The sequence below is a fragment of the Oryzias latipes genome, chromosome 2 (genome assembly GCF_053564925.1).
Source record: "Oryzias latipes strain Hd-rR chromosome 2, Olatipes_Hd-rR_3.1".
NCBI classification, from domain to species: domain Eukaryota; kingdom Metazoa; phylum Chordata; class Actinopteri; order Beloniformes; family Adrianichthyidae; genus Oryzias; species Oryzias latipes.
The window spans coordinates 15,346,132-15,373,497 of record NC_136238.1 but is presented as its reverse complement, the minus strand read 5'-3'; the positions used below and the strand labels follow the sequence as shown (position 1 = coordinate 15,373,497).

Here is a 27,366-nt window from a genome sequence, read left to right as displayed (position 1 = left end):
TTCAGTTGGAGCTTTGACAACACAAGATGGGTAGCCTAGGGTTGAGTCAAACACTCGTGGTACCATTGAATTATGTTGAGTCTTGAAATCTAATCTTTTTGTAAGCAAGCCTGTGTACCAAGAAGCATACATGACAAAGTTCAGATAGAAGCAAATTTCTTTGCTGATGACAGGGTAGTTTATGGCTGAATAGCGCATTTTAGCCTTGAGGTAAGCTCTGTTTGTCACCTTGCAGAACGAAAGCCAGCATGTAGAAGAACTGTAGCTGTCCGTCCTCCACATCTGCCTGGATGTCCTCGCACACGAGAGGCCTTGAAGATTAAAAGAAACAAAGCTGATTAGGGATAGGCGAAGAGAGCTGTGGAGGTTTGTGGCTGGCAGGTGCTGTCTTGGAAGCGCCTCTGCGTTTGCACATTTGCAAGCCCTAAGGATAATTGACGCAATAATGGCTGACAGGAATTGGATTGGGCAAACATTGGACAGACCTTCTGAGGCTGCGGTTAACTGCATCAGAAAACATGAAACGGCCGCCTTGATTTGTTTTTATTTTTTGATTGTCGAGCAGTGGAGGCCAGATGAGAAAGGGCTCGATTTCAGGCTTTGTTGTGCGTTTGCACATGCAAACACTAATCTGTTCCACGGGATGACGGCCGATCTCGTCATAAAGTGTTTTTCTCTAAACTGAAAGGAAGTTGGTGTTTGTTTACATTCTTCTAAATGGATAAAAACACCTTTTCTTCAGGACTGCTTCAAAGACAATACACCCGCGTGGTCAACGGGACTGAAATGTTTGCTTATTCAAGCCATGTTTTTTGCACATTTTCGGGCAGATGAGAACCTTTTTTCCGCCAAAAACGATATTTTCATGAGAAGAGCCACATTTTTCCTTTTTCCCCCCCACAGAAAAGGAACAACATAAAAGTTGCTATCTTGTGAGCAAGAAAGAAAAACACGCAATTAAAAGGTGTTAAAAAATACTACAGATGGCGATAACATACCGCACGAGGGGGAGACACATGCTTCAGAATTTGTAGAGCGACATATGTTCCCAATTAAGATGTGGTTTACCAGCTAATTTAGTGGGGCAATTTTACAAAACGAAAGTCTAAAAAAAGCTGATTGTAATCAACTAAAGATGTGCGAGAAATGTGCAGTGTTAGAACTTCTGCGGCTAAAGCTCCCCTTAACCTACGACCGCATGCAAATGTGTGCGACTTTATTCTGACCACATCTTTCGGCATCAACACAAATAAAACGCAGTCGTTTTGCTTTTTTTCTTTCTCCCCTTCCTCGCGTCCAAGGGATCGTCCACGCGTTCAGCCATCTCAAAGCCGAGGATCGTACCAGAGGTGGTGCTGTGCCGACAGCCTCGTGGTGGAGATGGACTTCAGCTTGCTGTCGGACTTGTGCGCCATCTCACGGACAATTCCTGAGAGAGACAAAAAATGAAAACATCCAAATCTGGAGTGATTTTGGAACATTTATCCAGCACATCTGCCTAAAAGAAAGCCAATTTTAAGTTGCTACCGTCAAACAGATGTCAACAGGACATAGAAATTTTTTTAATCTTGAGATTTCTTGAGTCGTTCAAGAGAACTCAAGGCAAATGCCAGTAAACGATGGATTAGCCTATTGGCTTTTGTGGTGAAGACATCTTACTTTTTGACTTTAGAATCACTGAGTTTTTATTGAATCTAGAGTTTTTTTAAACTTTCAAAAGCAACAAAGACACATACTTGAGTTAGAACCTTTGGTATACATGCAAACACTTCCAGAAACGCTCTTACGGAGACCTTGAAGATATGTCCAACCATAAAGTTGCGGTCCTGAAGGATAAATATCTTCCCACCTGCTGGGAAACACTTTAACATCCCTTCTAATGGGTTGGGGCAACCATCGTTTGAAAGGTGTAGGGTAGAGCTACTCAATCCTCATCATCTTGCTAATTTTTTATTTCAACCCCAAATGTTTTTCAGATAAATCCAGATGAGGATTGACTGAACATTCCTAATACAGGTGATGGCAGCAAGTGCAAGCCGGAAAACAACCAATGGTGGTAGATCTCAAGGACCACGGTTGTAGAGTAGATCGTAAAATCTTTTCCTTGGTTGATATCTCTAGAGTCTATGGAACTACGAACTAAGTCTAGGGCCTAGATTTAGCTCCACATCAATAAATGGATGGTTGGCCAAATTATACATGACTTTCCTATGTATGATTGTGTTCTGAATACCCAAATAATAAAAATATATAAATATATTGATACACCCTATTTTCCGCACTACAGCACAGTCAATGAGGAATCCCTTTTTGAACTAATGTCATATAATAAGGTGTATCAAACTATAAAGCACATTTAGCAAGACAAAAAGAATCAGAGTCCGTCAGTCAACCTTTATTAACTGCGTTCACAGTAACTCCAGAACTTGTTTAAAATGCGCTACACGTTAGAAGCGTTTTCACTTTACCTGTAACTTCCAACCTTGTTGGACACGTAAATAACTAGACTGAAACCACTAAAACAAATGTTACTGTGACTATGCCAACATCCAACCTTGTAAGTAGCCCACGAAAAAAGAAAACAACGTTAGTGGCGTTAATGTAATCACAATAACACACGACCAAATGTTTTGACAGAGCGCTGTGTACTTCTCAAAATTGCTTTGACGTCAGTAAACACAACTAGAATTAATCCATAGATAAATTGCTCCGCATTATGAGGCGCACTGTTGTTGTTTTTTTAAATAATAAAAGCTTTCAAGTGCGCCTTATAGTGCTGAGAATACACTACTTTTAGAGTTTCTTTAGTAAAAATCGTACAACTTTGGAGATAAGTCTTCTATGTATGAATATACTTAAAACCTATAAATATTTGTGTGCATAGTATTTTTCTGATGTGTGTATGTAAGAACTAAGTCATGCAATTTACTCTTATGTTATGACTCTATATTCTCGACTGATCCCCCACCCCCTTTACTATCTCCCCCATCTAAACCCCTTATCCTGCATCTCTAACATCCCACTTTCGCTCTCTCGCCTTTATTTCCATCCGGTCCAACAAAGATTGCATATAAATATAATTGTTAGCCTCAAATACAAAACGGGTTTATACAAATATATCCCTAGTTTGTCTGAAGATCCAAAAAAAAAAAAAATTACAACAGTAGAGGCCTTCAGTTCCTATCTGCTTCCTCGGCTGTTGGACAGGACAAGTAAAAAAAATAAAAAATAAAGTTAAAAAACACACAAAAAGGGTTGCACAATTTTGGAAATATGCCAAACTAAAGCATCTTATAATGCTTAAAAGGAAGTAATAACATATAATGGGTTGGATTGTCACTTTAAAAGAGAGGTGTCCTAAACTATTTAAGTACTTGTTAACGTCGGAAAAATATAATTTAGCAAACAATTTCAAACTTTCCTACTTGGTCTAAGGTGTTTTTGGTGCCAATATGTTGTAATTGATTACATTAAATGAATCTACAATTGTTAATGTCCATATTTGTGATGACAAAGATGTAGTTTCAAGAATATTTTTGCTATGATTTTTCTTTCTTTTTTTTAACCACTTGAGTTACAGATGCCTGGATGAAGTTTCCTCACAAGGCAGCATTCAGGCATGCTGAGGTAAAGGCTCTGACATAAAGGCAGCTCTTTTGCACGAAAGCGGATTGCCTTGATTTTGAAAGCATCTCACTCTGGCTATCATTTCATTTTTTCATGCTTTGTAGGAACCCTGTAATGAACCTCAGCCTTAAATGTATTGGGTTCAGATCAATATGGGAAAGACGGAATAGTTTTGAAGCATTTGAAAAAACTAAAAAACAACCAGATATTGAAAAATGATTCCAGAACTGAAGAATGCGTGGAAAGAAGGGCTCCCGATGTCTCGGCAACCTTTGAATGCCACAAAGAGTTATCAAACCCCGGGAAGCATCACAGTTCAAAGAGACATGACACTGCTGGGCATGTGGGGGGAAAAAGTACTGTGCAAATAGGTGACGTCAAACACAGACTCTACTCACTTTCATGAGACATTTAGGAAGAAGTTAAAGATTTTAGGGTGTAAACATTAACTGAGGGAAAAAGCAAAAGTATGAAATATACTGTAAATGTAGACGAGGATGAAAATGTCACTTCCAACAATTGCGAAAAATAAGACGCCCCAACACAAAGGCCGGTTCGGTCATGGACGGCTTTTGCTATTGTGGCTAAAACAAGAAAGCCAACTTGGGTTGCTGGTGTGAAATTTCATTTCCATAGAAGGGGTGGGTGAGAAAATGCTAGAAACACAAGCCAGTGGATCCGACCAGCGACAGCAAAACCGAGCGTGTCATTGATTGTGACAGCACTACGGAGGGAAAGAGTGTCTTGCAGCGTGGTGCAAGGTCGCTTCTTTCAAGAGACTTGACAAAAAAAAAAAAAAGGAGAAGGGGTAAAAAAAGGCGGGAAGAAGAATAGGACAATAAAGGGGACAGAATATGAGATCTTGACCCGATGTTTCATTTGGAGGAAGCAATTTCCAATTGATTCCAATGCTTAAAAAAAAAAGAACAAAAAAAAAAAAACGCTGGTGAAAATCCTGGTGTTTAAAACGTATTTTATTTTCAGAATGTTGAGGTGGGCAGAGTAAAATCTGATCAATATTCCCCTCCCCCTTCAGGTTTTATTTTTGTTGTTCAGAGTTCTGTGGCTGACTCTTACAACTTTACACCAAAGCTAGTGGAAAACTTTTACAACATTTTTACATTTCTTATTTTTACAATATTGTTGAAGTTAAATCCCATCCACATGCCCCTCCCACTTCAAGCTTTATTTTTGTTGGTCAGAGTTTTATGGCTGATGCCAAAGTTTATACAGCTGCACCAAAGACACATTTTGTCTTGAAATCTCGGTAAGTGGATTATTGTTGTGAATTCTTGAGATCATTAGAAAGAGTTGCTTTTGAATGGAGGAACTGTTAACTCTTTAACACCAGCAATGTTGCTGGCGATGACCTTTTATGTGACCAACATGAATCAGCTAATTCTGACATACAAAAAAGTATGTCAGAACACGTAAAGCATTTTGGGGCTTTAGGTATTTTAGCATTTCAGCTTTAAACCGATAGGCTTACTTTTACGTACCTAAAATGATGCATTAAGGCGCAAAGTCGCTTTTTTCCATGACACATTTAGGCTGATTGCGTGAGCACTGCCCTACTGTAAAGTGTTGTATATTAGCTTAAGGCTAATTTTTTGCGCTCCAGAATCCGCTGGAATTGAATTTACTAAGTAAACAGTTGAGGAGCTAATCAAAAAATAAAAAAAAAGTCAACACTAGAGTTAACGCTCCGGTGTTAAAGGATTAAATATTTCAAGATTAGCTAGTGTTTTGACCTAGCATGCTAGGCGAGGTGCCCGTCCAAGATCTGGATCATGAGTAAGCAGAAGTGACAGGCAGAACCAGGTCTACAAAAACAAATGGACCCTTAATGGTGCTCTGGTGTGCGTCAGCACTTCAGCTTTGTCCCGTTTCAGTCCCGGCACTCTCCAACAGATTACAACAACAACAACGGTGACATCCACATGAAAGCAGGAAGCCACATGGCTGTTTGATTTGTTAAACAGTTGAGACGGATTTAAGAAGCTGGTTTCAGAGGAAAGGCTTTCTTGGTTAACTACCGAAAGGACGAATCTACCGCCTTCAACAAACACTGAAATTGAATTAACTCAACTAATTGAGAAACTTGGTCTGGCTTTGATTTTTCAGGTAAGAAAGTGGAGTCAAAATTTGGAGAGGGGAGTATAGATGTCTCAGTTTGAAGGTTGGGTCACACAGCCACTACGTACATTTTGCGCATGTTGCACAGTAAAAGTGCTAAAAGTTGCGGTCTTTAAATGAAATTTTCACCGATGTATCAGGAATGAACCACGTTAAAACTGCACAAGTACGAATAAACCACGCAAAGAACACGTAAATCAACGTAGAACATGAATCAAGCTGGATTATTGCGCTGTTTAGATGCAAATCATTAGGGATAATAACGTAATTTGAACGCAATATGTGATACGTGAAATAAAAGTTATACAACAGTGGTATAAACGCGAAAAGCATGTTAGAAATACGTGGAATGGTCATGGAAAGCCACAAATATGTGTACTCATTTCACAAAAACCACGCACAACTGCGTAAGACTTGCGTAATCATTGTGTATGAATTACGTTAAATAAACGTAAACTGCGCAATTCTCAAATTTTGAACAGCTCCAAACCGTAAAGACCCGTCAGACGAAACCCTCGACAGTAATTTGCGCACATTGACGAGTGACGAACGCAAGAAACACTTACGAATGATATATATTAGGGCTGGGTTAATAAAATCGATCAATCGATCTGAATCGATCCAAACTTAATAGATCAATAATCAATCCATAAAAGTAAAAATCGATGATTTATGCCTTTTCTTTTCCAGTGACCTAATAGCATAACAATAACAACATAACAGCATAACAACAGCGGTGATGTCAAAGTCCGCTAGCTTGATGCTAACGTATAATAGAATTTCCCATAGGACGGCTAATGCTAACGCTCTTTCGACATAACCATACATTGCTGACTAAATGAACAGGTTTATTTACTCACAGAAATGAATTTTTTAAACTCTTTAAGGAAACATTCTTTTAAAAGTTTTTTTTTGCTTTATCTTGTTGAATAAAGTGTAACGCTATAGGGTGAGCTCCACCTAGTGGCCAAACTAAAACGCCTTCCAGGAGAGGCAGAACATTTATTTTTATAATATGAGCCATTGTAGAGACTTTACAATGTTAATGATCTGCAAATTTTTGTTGGAGCTGTATCAGAATGATATGAATATCTTCAAAACATATATAAATGATTAATGTATTTCTATACAAACGCGTCTAAATGTGTAAATCTAATAAAGTCATGAATGGACTCAATCCAGGCTCTGGTGGATCAAATCGAATCTGAAAATTATTGGCGATTCCCAGCGCTAACGTATATCACGCATGTATCACGAAAGACAAAAATGTCCTTTCATTTTTCATTGTAAGAAAGTGGAGTCAAAATTTGCAGAGGGAAAGAAAGATATCTCGGTTTAAAATACATCCCTTCCGATTCCTCCGGGAGGCGAGTCCATCATCACGCCAGATGTGGTTTTTCAACTTTTTCCACTTGATAAAAAACCCGTTTGGACGATTAGACATGACATGTTTCCGTGCTTCTCCTGGCAAGATCTTCCAACAGCTGTATTTGGGGGAATGTGGCTTGAAGAACAGAGGCATTGCCATCATAACAGCATCTGACTTGACTTATCTTTTAAAAGATGCAACCTGGAATGTTACAAAAGCCGAAAATTGTTTTTGACTCAATCTGGAATCGTTCGCAGGCTCTTCATGTTTGCATCCGGGGGGAAAAAAAAGACAGAAGCTCTTTTTTAGCTCTGTTTACCCACACTCGCCAATAAGATTCACGGCACTGAACACGCACCTCAGCCTTGGGGCGCGTCTTGGCAGGGGAACACTCCTTTTTACGAGAGCTTTCAAACAAATACGCACCGGGAACAAGGTGCGTACAGGCCGGTCTAAAACCGTCTACGGAGGGATTTCTATTTTAAATGACATAAAAAGCCCTCATGATATTTTTCTAAAACATCACAACTTATTGCATGACCTGCTTTTCCCCCTCCTTTTTATTGTTTAGGACTTGAAATCTGTTTTCCATGTTTTTCCAAGCACTGTAAAAACAGTTTGTCCTCTCAAGACGCTTGTCTTCATTTTGATCTGGGCAGGACGTGTTCTCTGTGTGAGGCGAGGCTGCAGGACGGTGTGGCATGAGCTTTGGAGGTCAGATTTCCTTGTATGTAGCTGTAGCTGCTGCTGGGACTCAGCAAATGCTTTTAGTAGCAAGCGTGCAAGAGATGTTGCCGTTGTTTTGCGCCATTTTACCTGTCAAAAGGCCAAAGAAACGCTTGCAGCGCGCACTGTCCCTCACGAGCAACGTGTAGGCCACGCCTTCATCGCCAAACTCCATGTGGATGCTCTGCGAGCCCAACCCCACCTCCAGGTAGCTGAGATCCAAAATCGGATAGCTGTCCTTCTTCTGCAGCCAATCGGTGAGCTGCCCTCTGTCGGGAGAAAAACAGGCGGATTCCTGAAGTGAAATGGCTCCTGACGTGAGTTTGTGTAGTTACAGGATTGTAAGATATTAACACTTTTCCCTTTTTTATGCAAGGAATAAAAGCCAAAAATAAAAATGGAATTCTATCAAAAGACAGGGAGGAAAATGCGCTTGCATGTTGAGCTGAATGTGTTTTCAAGATGTGACCCAGAAACCTGAGAAGGTTATGCAATATTACCCAGGGTATCAAGTGACCCCACCCCCATTAAAGACAAAAAAAAAAAAAAAACTGCATTGTGGCGCCCTCTTTGGAATTTTTCTGACCTTACCGGCCCTTCTATTATTTGCTTGTTACATAAACACATAACATTTTTTTGGTTTTCCTTCATTTGGAGAGTTTTCACACAAAATTCTGAAAAAGTACTTCAACTATCGCCTTGATCTTTTTTTAAACAAACAATTTTTTTTAAAGGTATACTAGTGTACCATGTTGCTATAAAGACCCACTGAGATGAATTTCCCGATTTTTTTATATTTTTTTAGATTTTCTTATAGCATTTCTTTGATAATGGAGGACATATTTAAAGAAAAATAAGCTTACAATTGCATTTTTGAATTGTTCAGAGCAGACAAAAAAAAAAAAAAAAGCAGTTTGAAAAAGAAGTAGAAAAGACAATGGGCGGGCCACAAGCTCCCTGCTCCGCTCCATTCTGATGAATCCTTTTGCAGACGAATAGATCCATGGACGTCTTTGTTTTCCTCGTCCGAATTCACATCTGGTTCCAAACTGTTCGCATGAATAGCTCCAATATTGCCAGACATTTTTGTTGCACCGGTAAAGTTCGTCAGCTGGAAGCCAGCGGAAGAGTGTGCAAACATAGAGGTGTCAGTAACGGGGAGGGGAAGAGGGGCCGGGGTCGCTCCATGCCAAAAGTCCCGCCCACAACTCTGGGGTGAATTCCTAATGAACTAGTGCCGCTCTGCAGAAACTATTTTCTAGAAAACGACACAGGTTTTTGGATTTTGGCTAAAAGACCATGGGAACACTATTAAAATAGATGAAAAGATAATTATACATTAGTTTTTGAATAAATTAAAAAAAAAAAGACAAGACATAAATTTGATACAATTTCCAGCACCGCTTGAGCAATAAAACCCTTTGAATCTTGTTTTGAATATTTAAAGTAATGTTTTTTATGATAATTTCTGTTTCTTAAAACCCAAAAAGTACCTGTGAGATTAAAATTATTTTTAAAAGTAGGGCGATACAGGTCAACTAAATATCAAAACACATTTACAGTAATGAAATAAGAGGTTTTGCTTTTGACAGCCAAATTACGTTTGAACACCGAAAAAAATGTAAAAACGTAAAAAAGAATTGTAGTATATGTAAAAAAAATGGATGGATCGATAGATTTAAAGCGTTTTTTGACAATCATTTCTACTTACGTTCAACTTATTGAAACATATTATTCAAAAAAGTATATTTGTTCCAGTGTATTTTTTATATTTTAAATTGAGACGGCCACTTACAGATTTTCAGTCTAAACTGGATTGCTACAGTGAAAAATTGAAAAAAATACTTTTTTTGTGAAACAAGGAAAAAAAAATGCCAACAAACCAAATGTGAGACAGATATAGAGAGATAGAGAGAGAGAGAGAGAGAGAGAGAGAGCAAACTTTTGCTAAATATACCAAAGCAAAGTGTAAAATTTAAAATTTGGTTTAAAATTAAGTTAAAATCAAGTAATTATGATTATCAAATAAACTTTCAGAAAGAATACACATCAAGAACAATACTCAAAAACGTGGTTAAATCACTACACTCATTCTTTCATCACTTACTTGGCATCTGATGTCACTTCCAGGAAATAGATCCGCCGGTTTGACACAACCAGCAGTGAAGGAACCTCTCCTTGCTCCCCAAATTTGACAGCTGACATCTAAAGATCCAGAAAAACCCGTCTCTTATTAATAAAAAGTTATAACATTGCCGTTCTCACGCATGAAAACAGTTTTCACGGCGAGCCAATAACCCTCACTGAGCTATCATTTCAACACTAAGCTATTAATAACTGTATTTTAAAGTCACCCCACTTCCCCTCTTGTCGGATGATTTAAAACCAGCCCCTTCATTTCCTCTCAAATAACACAAGGCAGAAAAACCACATGCGGGGGGAAAAAAAAGAAAGTATTGAGCCAGCACTGTCAGAGAAGAAATATGCTGGGCTATGATGAATGGAATAAGACCTGGAGTCTCCAGCTGTGGCTTAGGCGCTCTTTGCTCTTCATCCAGGTGTCTGACAGAGAAAATGGGCAGCCTGCTGACTTGGATACATCGAGTGACAACAAGGGAGCATAAATGTGTCAAAGAAGCAACAGCATATGATAGGGGAAAAGGGGTGAGAGGGTTCTTTAGGATTTACTGAGGGCTTTTCTGGTGAGATAAAACTGCCGATAGAGTTGAGTAAGGTTGTCACCACCCAACAAGGAGTTAAAAAATATATATATCTTATCCACAAAAGACAGAAAAACCTCCTTATTCAATACCAAATATCAGAGTTGAGCCATCAGGAAACCCTACATCTGCAATAAACAAACATCCCTTCCTAATCTGATTTCATGAAAAATATTTTAATTCGGGTGATGTACTAGTTTTGTTAGATTTTTATACACAAATAATAGTTGAAAATGAGAAAACCTTAAGGAAAGAATGAAGCTCCTCTTCCTCTTCGAAGACCTCCACATCCAAGAAGAGTTTTAGCCGATGATCTACAGTTTCGTATTCTTCCGAAAAAAGGTCCAAGTCACCTTTAAATACACAAGAGGTGGAAGGTAAACACACTTAAGTTTGAGTAAATTTGGTCTTATTTAGCTTGTTTTACTTCAATCAACCTCACAACCAGAGGACTTTTAGCAAAAGTACGACAGAGTTGTAGGGCCAACAAAAAAAAAAAAAAAAGTAAAATTACGAGATTTAAAGTCGTAAATTTACGATTAAAAAAATCGTAAATTTCCGACTTAAGATCTCGTAGTTTAACAGTTGTGACTTTTTTTCTCGTAAATTTACGACTTAAAATTCGAAAGAAAGGAAAAAAAAAGTTTGTAAACTGGCCCTAAAAGTCTGTCGTACAAATGATCCACAGATTTCATAGTATTTGAAATAAAACGTTCAAGTCGTCTTTAACATGCAAAACCACAAGAGATGGATGGTGAACACACAAGCGCTTAGTAGAGTTTTAGGCATCTTTTTTTTGTTTTTTTGTACCGCAAATCTTACTTTGATCAATCAGCCCAAAAACTGATTCCAAATAAAAAATAAACTCACATCCACAGATTACATGGTCTTTGAAAAAAAAAGGTCAACAAAGAAGTGACCGGTGGTAATTCCCCTCCAATCAATCAACACAAAAAAAGCTTTGAAACATAAAAAGATCTAACAGCCCAACAAAAAGGACAGCATTGTTTGATTATTTTACTTTACAAAACTAAACTTTCTTATTCATGTTTTACATCACAGCTTTGAGCTATTTTTGGATTTTTTTTTAGGATGGTTTTACGTTTGTTTTCTAGACCTAGAACATCTGCAACCGTACTTTGCGGATTTCACCGATTGTAAGTTGTTTTAAACCCCAGCGATAAACGACGAAACACTAAATCGTTTTAAAAAAAAGAAAGAGAAACCAACCGTTTCAGACAGATTTTCCTGGAAAGCATCCTCAGTGGGCAATTTATAACCAACTTAAAAAAAATAGGTTTGTGTTTTTAAGCCCAGAAGTGGGCTCAGCTCCAACTACACTTAAAGTCCTCCTAGTTCCAGCCTAAACAGAATATCAAACGGTAAAAAATGAGATTGAACCTGATTCATTTCATTCATGAATGAGGAGGGAATGAATAATAGATACACACTGTAAGCGCTTTGAGCATCTGGAAAAGTGCAGATAAATCCAATCCATTATTATTATTTTTATTATCATTATCTTCATCTTTGGGTAGAGACTTCATCCTTTCTTTTTCTGAAAGATTTACATTTTAAAGTTGGACTCGGTGACCCTGAGCCATACCTTTAGCTATGTTTCAGTAAGTCAGACGGTCTGGGCATGTTCTAGTATGTTATAAGGAACTGGAACTACTTTTAGAAGCCATAAATTTGTCACTGATTGTAGTTCTTAACTTGTCTCTGTTTGTTCCTCTAATAATTTCCCAGTGTCTTCCTTATCACCGATCACAGCATGGTCACCATTACCAGTCCTTCATACTAAGGTGGTATTGACTCCAAGCCCCAACAAGATTAAGAAGGTTCACGGAAGCGATTGATGTCTTGGCATACAATCCGCATCAGACATGACATACGTGTGTGAATCACTGATTCCAGAGACAGTTCTGGGAAGATCTAGGTACTGTCTGCAGAGGTACCAGGTTGTGTCCTAGTAATCAGTCGGTTGCTGGAAGATGCTGATTGTACGCGACAATTAAGATATGCCAACAATGTGATGATACTGTAGAAAGTCATAAAATCACTGTCAGTTGTTTTTTTCTTTTGTTATGTTTCCAGTTGTGGTGTTGCTTCAAATTTAAGCTGAGACCGAAATGCTACATCAAGGAGTGTTTGCAGAAGAGGTAGAAGTGTCGAGAGAAGGTGGTGGACACTTAACCGAGGAAGTTCATTTCTGCTCTCTGTAAAAGGTGCAAAAACACCAGAAAGTGTATTGGAATGACAAATCTAGTATAATAAAATATTCAAGACTATGCAGAAAGGTTGCGAATTTGAAACGCATTTACACCAGAGCTTTAGGTCCAATCTTGTAGTTCTTTGACCTTTGGTAACTCTTCAACCGTTTATACATTTGACGTAATTTCATGGATTCGGGAGATGACAAAAACAGCTTTGCGCTAATACGCAACACTTAACAGAAGTCTTTATGTAATCAACGTAAATTAGCAAATTCAGACGCGGAGAAATGCTTGTGCTTGGAGATGTTGTCGGTGACATCACCAGAGTTAACCCTTAAACCCGGAGATGTCAGCGGTGACACCTTAATAAAACACGCTCTTTGATCTACCGTCATTCTTCAACTATTCATGCAATCAACGTGAATTAGCTGATTCTGATGCAGAGAATAGCAATTTTCTATATCACCTTTGCACCAATATGCAACGAGTGATAGAATACGCTGGAGTTACGTTTTGGTTTATAATTTTAATAGTTGAAAGAATGTTTACACAAGCTAAAGTTTGGCTGTTAAAGGGTTAAATAAAATCCTGCATCAACCCAATTTAGCGGACGTTAGATTTGTCCGCTTACATACTTAATTCGGGGATTACACCGAACACATTCCAATACAAGCTATTAACTGAGATTTATTTGGCCTTTTGAGAGCGATTGGGACCAAACTGGACTGCTTGTGCTGGTTTTAAAGTATAAATGCTCCCTAAATATTAATTGTACTACTGCAAAACCAGCTCAAATTTATTTTTCTTCCGGCTAAATTCATCAAATCCAATAAAATGAAACAAAAATATTAAAGATCTACTGCTTTGTTTTTTGGAATTACATTCTTTTTGGCAGCCATCCAACAGCGGTGTCCTCATCTAGGACTTCTCAAGAGTTATTGGCACTTGCCTGATGGGAACCAACCGGCTTTTTTTCCCCCCACAGAGCAGTCCTAACTAACTAACTGAAGTTTCAACCGGGCAGTCTGTGCCATCATTTCTCCATTTTCAGCACTGCAGATGGGCTGAAACGACCAAGTGGCTTTTTGGCTCCTTGACTCAAACCCTCAAACGATATCTTCCATTAATAGTTGGGCCATAGTTTCCTGGCAGCAGTGGGAATACTGGGAATGCTTTTTCTAAAACCATCGCCAAAGTTGACTAGCTTAGGCACGAAGGCCTTTAAGAGTAATAAACCCACCAAAGACAGGCGATGGGAGTTATTTAAACAGTGATGAATGATTACAGCTAATGAAAAAGGACAGGGCCTAGACCCAAAGGGGCCAAAGTAAACCCAAGAGAGTCTGAGGCCAAGGCAAACTTGTGTTTTTTTCCTGAAAAGATGGAACCACACAATGCAGATACAAGACCAGCGCTTTGTATCACTAAAACGATACAATATTTCCAGTCCGTGTGAACGTTTGAGGATGAGTTGACTCCACTGTTGGGCTTCACATGAACAGATTACACGGTGCTCCGTCTAGAAACTACAGAGAAACAACAAATCATAAAAAAAAGGAAAGATGGAGAAAGCTATCATTATGGCTCAGCTCTCCCCTCTCGGAGGCTTTCATTCCTCTCCCATCACCAGTAATGACTCCAATCTGCTTCGCTGTGCGTTCCGGCTCCACCAAAAAAATGGCAGACAGATGTGGGTAAATCTGACACTTAGGTCCCGCGATGATTTTAACGCATCCCAGCATGTTTAAAAAACAAAAAAAACATCTTCTTCTTCCTGAAGAAGCGTTGGCAGCTGACGTCAGCTGTTTACACCGCACGCTACATCTCGTATGAACAGCATAAATTAAGAGGCAATAAAACAGCCCTTGCAAAAAAACAAAACAAAATCGCAACGTAATTTTTGTATCATTGAAAATGTGGTCGTCTTATTGCTTCAAGCTGCTGAAGAGCTTTCACAATATCTCGATTAAAACGATTAAAGCTTGGGATAGAAAATTAGCATAAATCACCACCTTATGGTTCTTAAGAATATTTCAGAATAAAATAGGAGCATTTATGATAATTGATGTCAAATTAAAGCATTACGCTAAAAATAAGAATTCACGCGTTACGCCATGAAAAGACCTACTGTGAGTGATCTTGAGGGGCGTCTTGCCCGACGTACTCGCTTTAATGTATCATTTTCCTGCAGTCATGACGGCGTGTTTTGTATGATTGTATGATAGACTGACAGTAGAAAGGAGTCCCACGTTTCAGATTTAGCATTGTATTTCGACTAGCTAGTGTAGACAAAACGTTGGTTGGATGGTGTCAGGAGAAAAGCGGCGATTGGATAATATGTTCAGACACACTATTTATATTTAGTAACCCTTGTGCTATCTTAGGCACTTTTTGAGAGTTGGGTCATCTAGACCCACTAAACAGTGCTCTGAACCTTTTTTCTTCAATGATTTGTGATCTTCACTGGTGTCCATGGATAACATGAAATTTTTTCACCTTTATCCACATTTGTCATGGTAGGGAGAACACGTCAATGTAAGGGTGGGGTCATCTGGACCCTATAGGATAGCACAAGGGTTAAGTTGTCACGTGACCTTGTAAATCTGTGTGTGCACTCAAAGCGGATAACACTTGTTCGCGTTTCTGTGCTGTATTGAGGACCTGAAAAAATATCTGTTAAGTCAAAACCTTTTTACAGTAGTTAATCTTTTTACACACATCCTCAAATCCTTTTGTCTTTAGTTCGATTGTAGGGACTTCTTTTCTAGTATGGAAAAGGGTGTGTTCACACTGTGGTCTACTTCTTTTGGCGACATTTTTGTTTGGCAATGTTCAGAGTCTTACTAAACCTTTTGCAAGCAGAACCAGAAGTTATTTGTTATTTTTATTGTATTTTTTCTATGGAAAGAAAAAAAAAATCTGGATCACATTGATTTAAAAAATGTTGATATGGAGCTAACGCGGATAAATGAGATCCTTCACCGTTTACTACTTTACTTACTATTTTTGACATTTCCGAAATTTATATAACAATTCTGAAGGGGCTAATTTTTTTAAAAAATTTGGATTTTATTAGTTCTCAAATTTGGCTTTTTTTTTTAAACCTTCTTCGGTTGGATAGAATGAACTTCCAACTTTAGTTTTCATTGTCACTGTAGAGATCCCAAAAGATATAGTGTATATTTCTCAGGTATTAAAATATTTGTCCTTTTTTTCCCCCAATGACCAAGGTGGGCTGCGATACGGTTGCAGGTAAAGAGGCATGCTATGTTTAGCCCCCCTCATTTATGAGTTATATTAGCTGCAAAAAGACTAAAGAGTTGACCGTTTACACTAAAAGCGAACTGTACCAGAGTCTGTCTAGCAGCACACTAAGACTACTTCCTCCCGCAGGTCTCTCTCTGCCCGGTTGGTCTTGACGAGGTGGGCAGAGTTCTTGTACTCATGCAAACTGTAGTTTGGACCACCTGGACAAACTCGAACTGAACGCGTCAAACCAGGTGGGAATCCCCCCATTTGACTCACCCTTCGGTGTTGATCGGCCTGTAGGAGGAACTAAAGGGGGCGTCGCCCCTGTGACTGTGTAATGGTAGCTTCCAGCGAGCTCCTCTTTACTTTGGCAATCAGTGTTGGAGGAGAGGCTGCTGGTGTCACCGGGGCCGTCCCCGATGAAGAAGGAGCTTCCCCTGGCGGTGACAAAGGTGGGGTCGGTGGTGGTGACCGCGGCCTCCTGGATGGGGCTGTTGCTGAAACTGGCATCTGTGCAATCGTCCTGTTGAAGTAAAAAGAGAATTAAAACCCTTCGTCCCCCCTGTCCATCAACCTGAAGTGGTTCGGACCAATAAACAATTTCTAAAGCTCGCAGCTCTATTCCGACATATACATTTCTACTCCGTGATGAAATTTCAGGTTGGCAATTCCGTGACTTATAAAGGATGCCATCTATATGTCCCTACAAAATCCAAGTCACTGATTGGTTAAAGTTCAACAGGTTTGACTTGATGGCCCCACGTTTTGCAGGTAAAGCCAGAAAAAGGTGCTTTACTTTAGGCATTTACAACGACGTTTGGTTAGAAGTGGCTGTAGCATTACACATTCCTAACTGAATCTGTGCCATGAGCTTCCCCAAAATTGTTCCAAATTTTGGTGCAATTTAGATTTTAGTGTCGTAAACATGATATTTTTCAAGTTTTTCTATCAAATGTACGCATTGTTTTGTGCCTTAGGACTCTTTAAATTAGTCTATGAAGTCAAAAAGTTCTCTGCTCTTCAGAATTTCTAAACTTGTGGATTACAGCCCTCATCCATAATGCTGGGTGTCACTGCTTTAAAAAATATCACAAGTTCACCATTTATTTTGATTAAAAATAGGTTTTCAAATTCATGTTGAAAACAGTTTGGTTTTTTTACTTAAGAAAAACATCTTTTACTTAACTACAGTTATAAAAAATATTGTAGTTTCACAAATAAAGTGACAATTAAAGGAAATTTTAAAAAACACATTAAAACTACTTCAAAGGAAAATCAACTCTTTGACTCATAGAATAACTAAAAGTTTTAAAAAATGTTGTCAGGCAAGTGTTGTCAATTCAACATTTCTGCTAGAAATCCAGCCAGGATGCGACAGTTAAAAGAAAAAACAGGTTTTTAATCGTTTAGAGCACATGTGTCAAACTCAAGGCCCGCGGGCCAAATGTGGCCCGCCATGTCATTTTATGTGACCCACGAGAATTTCTTAAAATGAAAATTGGTGTGTAATTATTCATATTTAGGGGGAATCGGACGTGAAATATCGGATTGGGCAACTATACATTAAGGCTTAAACACTGTCCATATAACCTAACCTGACAGAATCACATTTAAAAGGATTTATGCTAAAGTAATAAGCAAACATTTGTTTTCTATGCAACTTTAATTGTCACTTTAAAAAGTTATAATGAAGAAATAATAAGTTATTTAACATTAAAGAGTAGTTACATTTATTTTTCAGTACATTTAGTTACATGTATCAGTTCTGACTGTGCTGATGTGAAAATGAGTTTGACACCCTTAATTTAGAGTTACTATTCTATTGTTTTCTTTACATTTTTCATTGTTTTATGAAATTAACTACTGTTTTATTCCTGTAAAGGTGTTTAATGATTTTTCATAATTTATATGAAAGGAACAAATAAATAAAAGAAAAATTATTGTTTTAGTGCCTAGAAAGGCGACATATGAATGAAAGTTATTGTTGTTAGTAGTATTACTATTTTACAACGTACCATGCAAAACTGAACGGTGTTCTTCTGACCTAATGCCAGCATAATTTAAAAAAATATGCTTTTTCTTCACTTTTCCTTCTTTTAAATAAAACAAATTTGGTTTAAAAAAAAAAGGGTGGGGTGGGGGTGCAAACACTTTTTTGACATGGAAAAGACAAAAAAAAAATGGGAAAGACCTTGATGGCGCTGCAAAAGCTCTGGGTTAATTCGAGGTGGTCGTCTTCGCTGTCCGGTCCGGATGGGCAGCGGATGGGGGTGCTGCTGTACGGAGCCACCTGCTCTGCCACCTGGACCACGTGATTGCTGCCGCATTCAGGACAGATTGGAGCTTTTTGTCCTGAAAACAAGACAAACAACAACAAAAACAGCCAAACTGAATGTGTGCGGGAAACGCCACGCCTTCCATCCATTGTGTAAACCCGTTTTGTCCCTTTCGGGGTCACAGGGCTGCTGGAGCCTATCCCGGCCACTCGTGGGCGAAGACAGGGGACATCCTGGACAGGGCGCCAGTCTGTTGCAGGGCCACAATCACACACCCACGCACACTCATATTCACACCTATGGACAATTTAGATTAACCAATTAACCTATGAAGCATGTTTTTTAGACAGTGGGAGGAAGCCAGACACCCCGGAGAGAAAACCCACGCATGCAGAAAACCTCAGGTCCCTGAGCCGGGACTGTGTGGCGAAACACTGCGTAGTTAGTAGTTTGTTTTACTACTTTGAATGACTAATTGACCTTTAAAATGTTTTGTGGCATCGCTTGATTCCCAATCTTTTTAGTGCAAACCCAACTTTTTTCCTTACACGCGGTTTTGTCGTTATATTAAACAACAGTTTAACTAAATAAACAAAAACAAAAAAAGATTCGGATGCATCCACTTGCAGACTGCTGGACCCATTTGCGTCTTTTGTTCGTCCGAGCAGATATCTGGTTCAAAATGGTACGGCTGGATATCGCTCGCCCTTTTTTGTCGCACTGGTAACGTCAGCTTGAGGGGGCTGTGAGGTAGCCTGTAAACAGAGAGCTCTCAGCAATGGGAAGGGGGGGGGCGGTCTTTAAAATGATTATTTCTCTTGTTATAAAACAACAGCGGGTGCATTAGGGTTGGAAATGAAACAGACTGGGATGCATCATAATTGCATCGGCATCTTTTCCTGCATAAAGCAGGTTTTTTTGCACCCTGAAGACATCAAAAAACACAACATCTTTGGCTCAACGACCATGGTTAGAGGAGACTTTTAGATTAAAAGGCTCCTGAAGTTTGGGAACGAGCGCAATGAGAGAGGAGCGCAGTTTCTCAGCTCCCTGAGATGTCTGATGAACAAGGCGTGCGTGTCTGAGCAGGTCCTACTCGGAATCGGGGCGAAGCGTGTTATCTGTCTTGCTGATTACAGAGGTGGGAAGTCTCGGAGCCTTGGAATAACAGGGCAGATAACTCCTGGGATTCGCTCGCGAGAGGCTGAAGCCAGGCTTTTTTGTTTGGCGCAGCCTGATAAAGCTCTTGACGTCAGGAGAACTTGCAAATGTGCAACCTTGTCTTCAGTCTTATCTGCAGCTGGAACCACAAACCTGTTGACTGATTAAAATAAAGGAGTGGAGGCTTCAGAATAAAAGCGGGCTGAGCTCATGTTGAAGGAGAGTCCAGATGAATGATTCTCCAGCTTTGTTAAGGGATTAAGCAGCTTGAAGGCTGCTTGACACATTTCTGTATTCATTTATGGAAGGTTTGTACAATCATATAGCATAAAAAGATGATGTAAGATGTAAAAACCTACTGTAGAAAAATAAAAAATAGGCTAAAAAAATATAAAAAGCTTGAATAAAAGTGTAAGAAATGCATCATCTTACCATCCAAATTGATGTTGTAAATTGAAAAAAAGTACTTCTTTTCAAAAAGGAAACTAAAATTACAGCAAAATAATTCTAAAACAAGACGATTACTCGTCTGAAATTAAAATTCCTTAAAAAAAAAACAGATTAAAATAAAAGAATGCCATAAATGAAAAGTGTTTGCTATTTACTAACTTATAAGACATTTACCGTGTGTGTGTTTGTGTGTGTATATATATATATATATATATATATATATATATATATATATATATATATATATATAGATATATATATATATATATATATATATATAGATATATATATATAGATATAGATATTCATTCATTTAATAAGAGAAATTAACAAATAAAGTAAAATTTAGGACAAAGTGGAAAACCCTAAAAAGGAAAACAGGTTAAAGTTGAACATAAAATGTGAAACGTGTTTTTTTTAGGCTAAAAATAATAAAAAGCTTAAAAAAAGTGTATTAAGACAAGAAATGCACCATTTTACCATCTAATAGAATATTTTAAACTAGTAAAATACAAAGCGAGTTTTTTATTGTTTAGAAAACAAGGAAAAATATAAAATAGAAAATAAAAATCTTAAATATAGAACGCCTTTGTTATCTAACAGATGAAAAGATGTCATATGTTGAAATCACTTTTTTAAAATTTCAAAGGTTGAGATTAAATAAAAAAGAATATAAATGTTACGTTTTTGAAAGACATTTTGATTTAAAAAGAAATGTAATTCTTTACTAAACAAAATAAGGAAAAAAAGAAAAGTTTAATTTTAAAAGTGGAAAGCGTTGTGGGATCTCATAGATGAAAAATAAGACTTGATACCACTTGTTAAAAACTGGAGAAAAAAAACCTGAATCGACAGTTTATTCCTCCCAAAATCCTTGTTTTCTTAACTCTCACCTGTGTTGTCATCATCACCACACCCATCCTCCTCTGCTCCTCTCCTCCGTTCCCCTCCCTCCTCCTCCTCCTCTTCCTCCTCCTGAGGCTTGAACTCTGACCTGCAGCGAAGGCACTGCAAGCAAACAGTTTTAGGGTCCGGCTCCGACTTGCGCCGCTGGTTTTCCTCCACCACATGGGACAGAACATCACTCAAGACCTTCAAAAAAAGAAAGAAAAAAAAAAGAATCCAATCTGACAAAAAGACACTTCTGAAAATCAAGTCTTTTTAATGTTGACTTTGCTTGGAGTCAACATTTCTTTTTGTTTTTTTTTGTGTCATACATAAGCCCACAAAGGAAAAAAAACAACCAGAATTTGTGCTAATGTTGTGCAATGTGGAAAAAAAAATCATAAACAATCCCGCTTCAAGTATGAAAACAAAACAGATGCCAACCCACGAGCATGACTGAACTCGACTGAAGTGGCCCGTGGGCGTCATTCTCCATGTACGTACTCTTGCCTGGTGGCGTGCACCTTGCAAGTCTGGCATATCTGGCACAACGGTGAGTGAGGCAAAGGGTTCGGTACGGAATACTGAAAAGAGTTCAGATTTTAGCGGGCAAACCTGCGCTGCCTGCTGAGGGTTGTCGTCTAGAAGGACGTAGCGCTTCCTCCTCTTTGCCTCGCTGATGTAGTCAAAGTGCAGCTCCACAACAGGAAGCAGCTCCTTCGTAGTCTGCTGAGACAGGCAACGGTCAAAACTCCTCTTTAAAAACAAACAAACAATAACAAAAGTTTAAAATAATCGATTCAATGGATTGTCGCCGTTAACACTGGCGATGTCACCATCGACACCTAAATAACACACGCTCTTTGACATTCTGTAATTTGTAACTCGTAAACTGATCGACTTGAATCCGTTGATTCTGATGCGAGTGTTGCCTAGCGACGCAAAGCTGTTTTTCTGCAGATCAGTATCAGCTGACAAACACTGATTGTTTGAATACATATATAAATACTTTATATATATATATATAGATAAAGTTTTGCATATCAGAAAAAGGCCGCTTTTTTCCAACTTCCGAATCCGCTGGAATTACCGTAATTTCCGGACTACAAGCCGCTACTTTTTTCCTGCGCTTACAGCCAGCCTTGCGGCTTATTCAGTGACGCGGCTAAATTATGTATTTAATTGGCGGCCGCCATGTACATACTTTCGAACTCAGTGAATAGTTTGAATTCTAGCACAAGGCATTTATATTCAACACACCTCTTAGCAGCCAAACAGCATGGACTTGACTTCAGGTCTTAGACACTTCAGTCATGGTTCAACAAAATGAAACACGCATGCCCGGCCGCATCCCAGAATCCTTTGGGGCCATTAGACCCAACGTGCATGTGATCGCCGCTACAATATGATGAAGCTTTCAAGTTAAAAGCAATCGTTAAAAGCAGCGTAAAAAAGTCCACCGTCACCAACGGGTTTGGAAAAGCCGGTTTGCTGCGTGACGGAGAGAACAGCGCATGGAGTGAATTTACACTCCATTTACGGTTTCTAAGGAAACCGTAAAAGCGGAATTTTGCTTTGATAAACTCACAGCCTCCGTGTGAGCTGGAGACATCTCCTGCTGATTGAGCTGCGGGGCCGATGGCAGTCTGATGGCTCCCACACGTAACAACGCATCCGCCCCTCATACACAAAACGTACAGTTTTAAGTCCGATTGCTTTTCACAGAAACGATTTGCTCCATCCACCGGCGCAACGGGGACGAAGTGCTCCTCCTTGAAGCCGCCCTGGCCAGAGGTGTCGCAGTAGATAGGAAGGGGAGACAAGGAGCGCGCGGGGCGGGAGCGGAGCGCAGAGGCGTCCGCGGAGTGCAGAGGCTTCTGAATTCTGACGCACGCGCCGCACTGAGGCGCGTGTATCACGCTGACGCACGCGCCGCACTGAGGCGCGCGTATCACGCTGAGGCGCGCGCTTTTCAGTCGCCGCTGCTGTATTTTACCGGTGTGTTTTCTAACCAGTCCTGTTACTCCCATAACGCTGCTGCGAAACAAGCGGAAGGTGAGCTTTACTCGTTCACCCCTACATGCACTGCTGATACTTGCTAATTCTTAAACACGTACAACAGAATGGCGAGCCGGGCATTGGCCCCGCCTTTAGCCCCTAAGACTCATGGGAAATGTGGAATCGCGGATGTAAATTTCCTCATTATAACTGAGGGATGTAATGTTGATTATATGGTTACTGTTTGTAATTTTATGTTAGATACCTAGATTGTCAATAAGTAAAAAAAAATGAAATAAAAACACCATAACTGAGGAACTTGTGAACAGAATATAGGTCCATGCTGTTTGACAGATGTCGATACACTCAAATACGTGAGCCAGAGGCAAAGCTGGCACCACCCACAATGTGCTAATAAATTGCACTCACTCTGGGATGCTGGCCTTGATCTGTCAGGATGACAATATCGCCTAACACATGCGCGGCTTGTACTCTGACGCGGCTTGTGTATGTATAAAAGCAGTCAAACACGTGAAAATGGGTGGGTGCGGCTTGTAATCGGGTGCGCTTTGTAGTCCGGAATTTACGGTACGTTAATTCCTGCAAAAGTTTAAAAAAAAAAGGCAAAACATTTGATCGCAGATCCACGATGGTTTTTCTTGCCTCCAAACATTTTGTGTGCGGCAGCATGCTACGGGTTCAAGAGCAGGAAACGTTTTTTTTGACGCCATTAACAACAGAGCTTTAGCTCCAGTGTCTTTATTCTTTGAACTAGCGCAGCTCTTTAACCGTTCACGAAATTAACGGATTCTGGCGCGGATAAAAGCAGCTTTACGCTGATATGTAACATTTCACGGTAGCAACTTCTTCTTTAAGCAACTAACGTGTATTAGCTGATTCTGAGAAATGTAAAGGGTTGCATATTTGCACAAAGATGCGACGATCCGCGCCAGAATTCGTTGGAATTACGTTAATTTCGTAAACAGTTACCGTAGTTCAAAGAGCTTTTCTGGAGCTAACGCTTTTACACCGGAGTTGTTGCCGGAGACACCCAAATTAAAAACATACTCTTTGACGCATCGTAAATCCAAAACTGTTTACACAATCTCTAAAAATCAGCTGATTCTGATGCAAAGAAAAGAAAACAGATTACTGTTACACTGTTGTGCAACACTGTACGAACGTTAAAGCAACTTTTCTTGGCTCCAGAATCCGCTGGAATTGCGTTCATTGCATAAACGTTGAAAAGTTACAGCAGTCGAAAGAATATTAGAGGGTTAAATGAGCCTCAAAAGACCAAAAATGGAAAATTTCTGATTCTTCTATAAAAAAAAATGTAATCGCAGATTCACTTTTCTTTTTTTTTTTTTTTAGCTTAAGTCGAAATATTTAGCATGTAGACGCATGCTGCTGGTTCAGGGGCAGAAAAAGAGGGGTTTTTTTTCAACCCTTTAACATCGTAGCATTGTGGGATTATAATAATCGCATAAACGGTCGAAGTGTTCCGGTAGTTACAAAGGTGCGTGTTTTTTAATATATACTCTATTTTCTTTTACAGACCTTCTTATGGGTCCATTTACCTAAGTTTTAAATATTGATCAACTTCTTCAATTGAAGGTCTGTCACTCTTTTTTGGTGCTTGAAGTACCTAAAGTTGATCATACTTGTGTTGTGGATGCTAGTAAAAGTAATTGGGGCAACTGTGGTATAGTGGTAGGGCGGTTGACCTATGATCGGAAGATTGCAGGTTCGATTTCTGCCTAGCCCGCCCATATGCTAAAGTGTCCTTGGCCAATTACTTAAGTGATAGAAGAGAAAACTGTATATATATTTTTTTCCTTTTTACCCCATGGGTCCACTGCGCCTCATTAGTCTCCACCCGGGTCAGGCTGTCCAACTCCATCCGGTTTCTCTCTCGGCCGCTCTGAACGTCTACCTCCAGCACCAGCTGCTGCTTGACGCACAGGAACACCTCCTTCTTCTCCTCAGAACTACCCTTCTCCTTTTTGTGGGGGAGGACCCCGACGAGCAGCGGGGGACACAAGTCCACTGACGGGAAGCGGAAGGACAGATTAGAGCGCTTTTTTAAACGTATCATTGATAAAGGCAATCTTACCTCCTAGCTCCTCCTCTTCTTCGTGATTGGTCTCCCTGCTCATGGCCCGGGACAATCTCCGGGATTCCGGGCTGGGCTCAGGCGAGGCCGCTTCCTGCTTCCCTGTTACGGCGTCCGCCACGCTGCTCTCCAGGGTGGACTCGGTGTGTTGGTGGCTCTGACTCAACCCCTGTAGGGTGGACTCCGTTTCCAGGTCGTGCTCTGCTTCGAGGACTTCCTTTGTTTCTGATGAGAGCAGCGGCGGCGGGAGGACCTCCACCGAGGACATCTGAGACGTCTCCTGCCCCAAATCCGTCCATGGACATGGGGCGGGGGCGCCGAGGCCGTTTGTAAGAGCTGGCTGGGTTGCAGTAACGCTTGCCGGCGCGATTGGAGGAGGTCCTCCGTCCAGATGGTGGTGGTACCTCAGCCAGTCTTCTCCCAGCTGATCCCTGAAGCTGGACATGCGCTCGATTTCCTGCTTGTGGGGAAGAACCAAGTCTGATAAAAAAAATAAAATAAAAAAAAAAAGACATAAAGCTTCATTCATTTATACATTTATCTAAGGCAACAAACCAGAGATGATGATTCTTTTTAAAGGAACAAACCATTTGCAGAAGACAGGGGGCGGGGCTCATAATCGGTGTCGCTCGGCTCAGAAATGCTGGCCCTGCGCACCTTCACCTTACTCTGGAACACAACAGGAACGGAAATGGTGATTCCGTTCACTCCAACTCAACAAAAGAGCTGGGAAAACAAAAACCCTCTCACTCTGGATTTCTTCTTGCGAAATCGCGAAACCCCGATTTCTCTGACAGACATGCTGTCGCTCAGATCCCCGGCTCCGCTGGACGCTTCCTGGTTACTCGGCTCTTGTAGGACGATGACGGATGGGGCGGTTGGTATATGAACCAGCTGGCTTGCTTTTGGTAAAACCTAAAGTTAAAAAACACTTTCATAAACATCAAAACCAGATGCATTTGTTATTTTGGCCAATTTCTTCTGCCTCATTTAGCAACATTTGCTTTAGAGCTTTAAACAGATCAAATACCCTAAAATGTTTTTTTTTATATCTTCTCTTGCTATTTTCCATTTGACTTAAAATACTTAACAGAAAATTAAAAAACCGAAGTAACTAAAACATTTAAGCTTTTTTCCTCCCTTCGATTAAGATCTTTCACTTGGCATAATTATCTTAGAACTATAAACAGGTTAAATTTGAGGTTTCTTTTTTATTTGACTTTTTCTTTATATATTAATTATTTTTTCTTCTACTTTTTTTAAACAAAATTAGCATTTAACTTGACAGTTTTTGCTGCCTTTTTGGAAATTTGTTGGACTTTTTGAAAATCTGTGTGGAAACTTTCACATTCTTCACTCAAAAAAATAAGATTTAGGCGCACTTTAGCGCTTTATTTTTGCCTCAGCGGTTGATCTATTAATAAATTTAAAAAAAAGAAACGTTTGTTTTCTGGTGCAGTAATAAAGCTGATAATGACAGAAACAGTGATTTATTGTAGAATTTTGTAATAAAAGGAAATGCTAGGATGGCCAGGCGGCCCAACCTTGGTTCCTTGAAGCAGTCACCCTATTTGTTTTCCAGCTGTCTCTACCCATGCCTGATCCTGATTCTGATTAACGGGAGCACACCTGATCCAGGTAATAGGGCAGGAATACCTGGAAGACAAACTGGGTGGAATTGCATGAGGAACCAGGGTTGGGCTCCTTGGTTGTTCCAAACTTGTGTGGGCCCAACCCTGGCTTGGAAAGCTTTTAAAACAGACTATTTAAGGTATTTTATTCTTTGAAGAATGGTGGAGGGTGGCAAAAAACACAATAAAAAACTTGTAAACTGGGTTAAGCTTAAGTCAAAAACAGTAAAAATAAACTTTCTGGAATCTCACAAGGCTCTGTTCCGTGCCCTCTACTTTTTAGGACAAACATTAGATCAAATTTAAGGGTGTATGCCGGCGGTACACATTTGGTTTGCTTAAAGTAAAAAAACAGAGTTCGGTTTCCTAGAGAATCCGGTGTAGGTACCATAACCGTTGGTCCTGGAACTTCCGTTCGGGGTCCTTCGGGGTCCTGGGACTAATGCTGACGTCACATTATGTGATTGGCTGTACATTGGTCTGATGACATACCAGATAGTGATTGGTCTGGACAAATTACGATACTACCATAGAAGAAAATATTACGAAGTCTGTTGTAAGCAAACACAGTTCCAACAGAAAGCGAGATTTTCCTCTAAAATTGCCTTTATTATTGTTATGATTATTACTGAATGCATGTTCGCTTTTAGTTGTTTTAATCCGTGCCCCCAGTGCTTTATTATTGGCAGAACGGACCCGAAAGAACAACATTTAGCCGTGGTGACAACATTTTCAGCCACGGCTGAACTTAAACTGGAATAACAAAAAAAAAAAGTCTTTATAAAAATTACAAAGAATATTGTCAG

General features: G+C 39.6%; 1 protein-coding gene across 2 annotated transcripts in view; it reads right to left on the bottom strand.

The window, feature by feature from the left end:
- Positions 1-27,366, bottom strand: part of stk11ip (serine/threonine kinase 11 interacting protein) — a 41,901-nt gene that overhangs the window by 7,105 nt on the left and 7,430 nt on the right. For both annotated transcript variants that reach the window (XM_078933402.1, XM_011483764.4), the window contains exons 12-24: positions 25,680-25,844; positions 25,517-25,598; positions 24,930-25,409; positions 24,660-24,862; positions 21,431-21,541; positions 20,824-21,022; positions 18,235-18,395; positions 16,320-16,566; positions 10,822-10,931; positions 9,966-10,063; positions 7,949-8,127; positions 1,345-1,429; positions 229-311 (exon numbers count right to left, since the gene is read on the bottom strand). In XM_078933402.1, the coding sequence (XP_078789528.1) occupies positions 229-311; positions 1,345-1,429; positions 7,949-8,127; positions 9,966-10,063; positions 10,822-10,931; positions 16,320-16,566; positions 18,235-18,395; positions 20,824-21,022; positions 21,431-21,541; positions 24,660-24,862; positions 24,930-25,409; positions 25,517-25,598; positions 25,680-25,844 (2,203 nt within the window). The remainder of the gene's footprint in view (positions 1-228; positions 312-1,344; positions 1,430-7,948; positions 8,128-9,965; positions 10,064-10,821; positions 10,932-16,319; positions 16,567-18,234; positions 18,396-20,823; positions 21,023-21,430; positions 21,542-24,659; positions 24,863-24,929; positions 25,410-25,516; positions 25,599-25,679; positions 25,845-27,366) is intronic.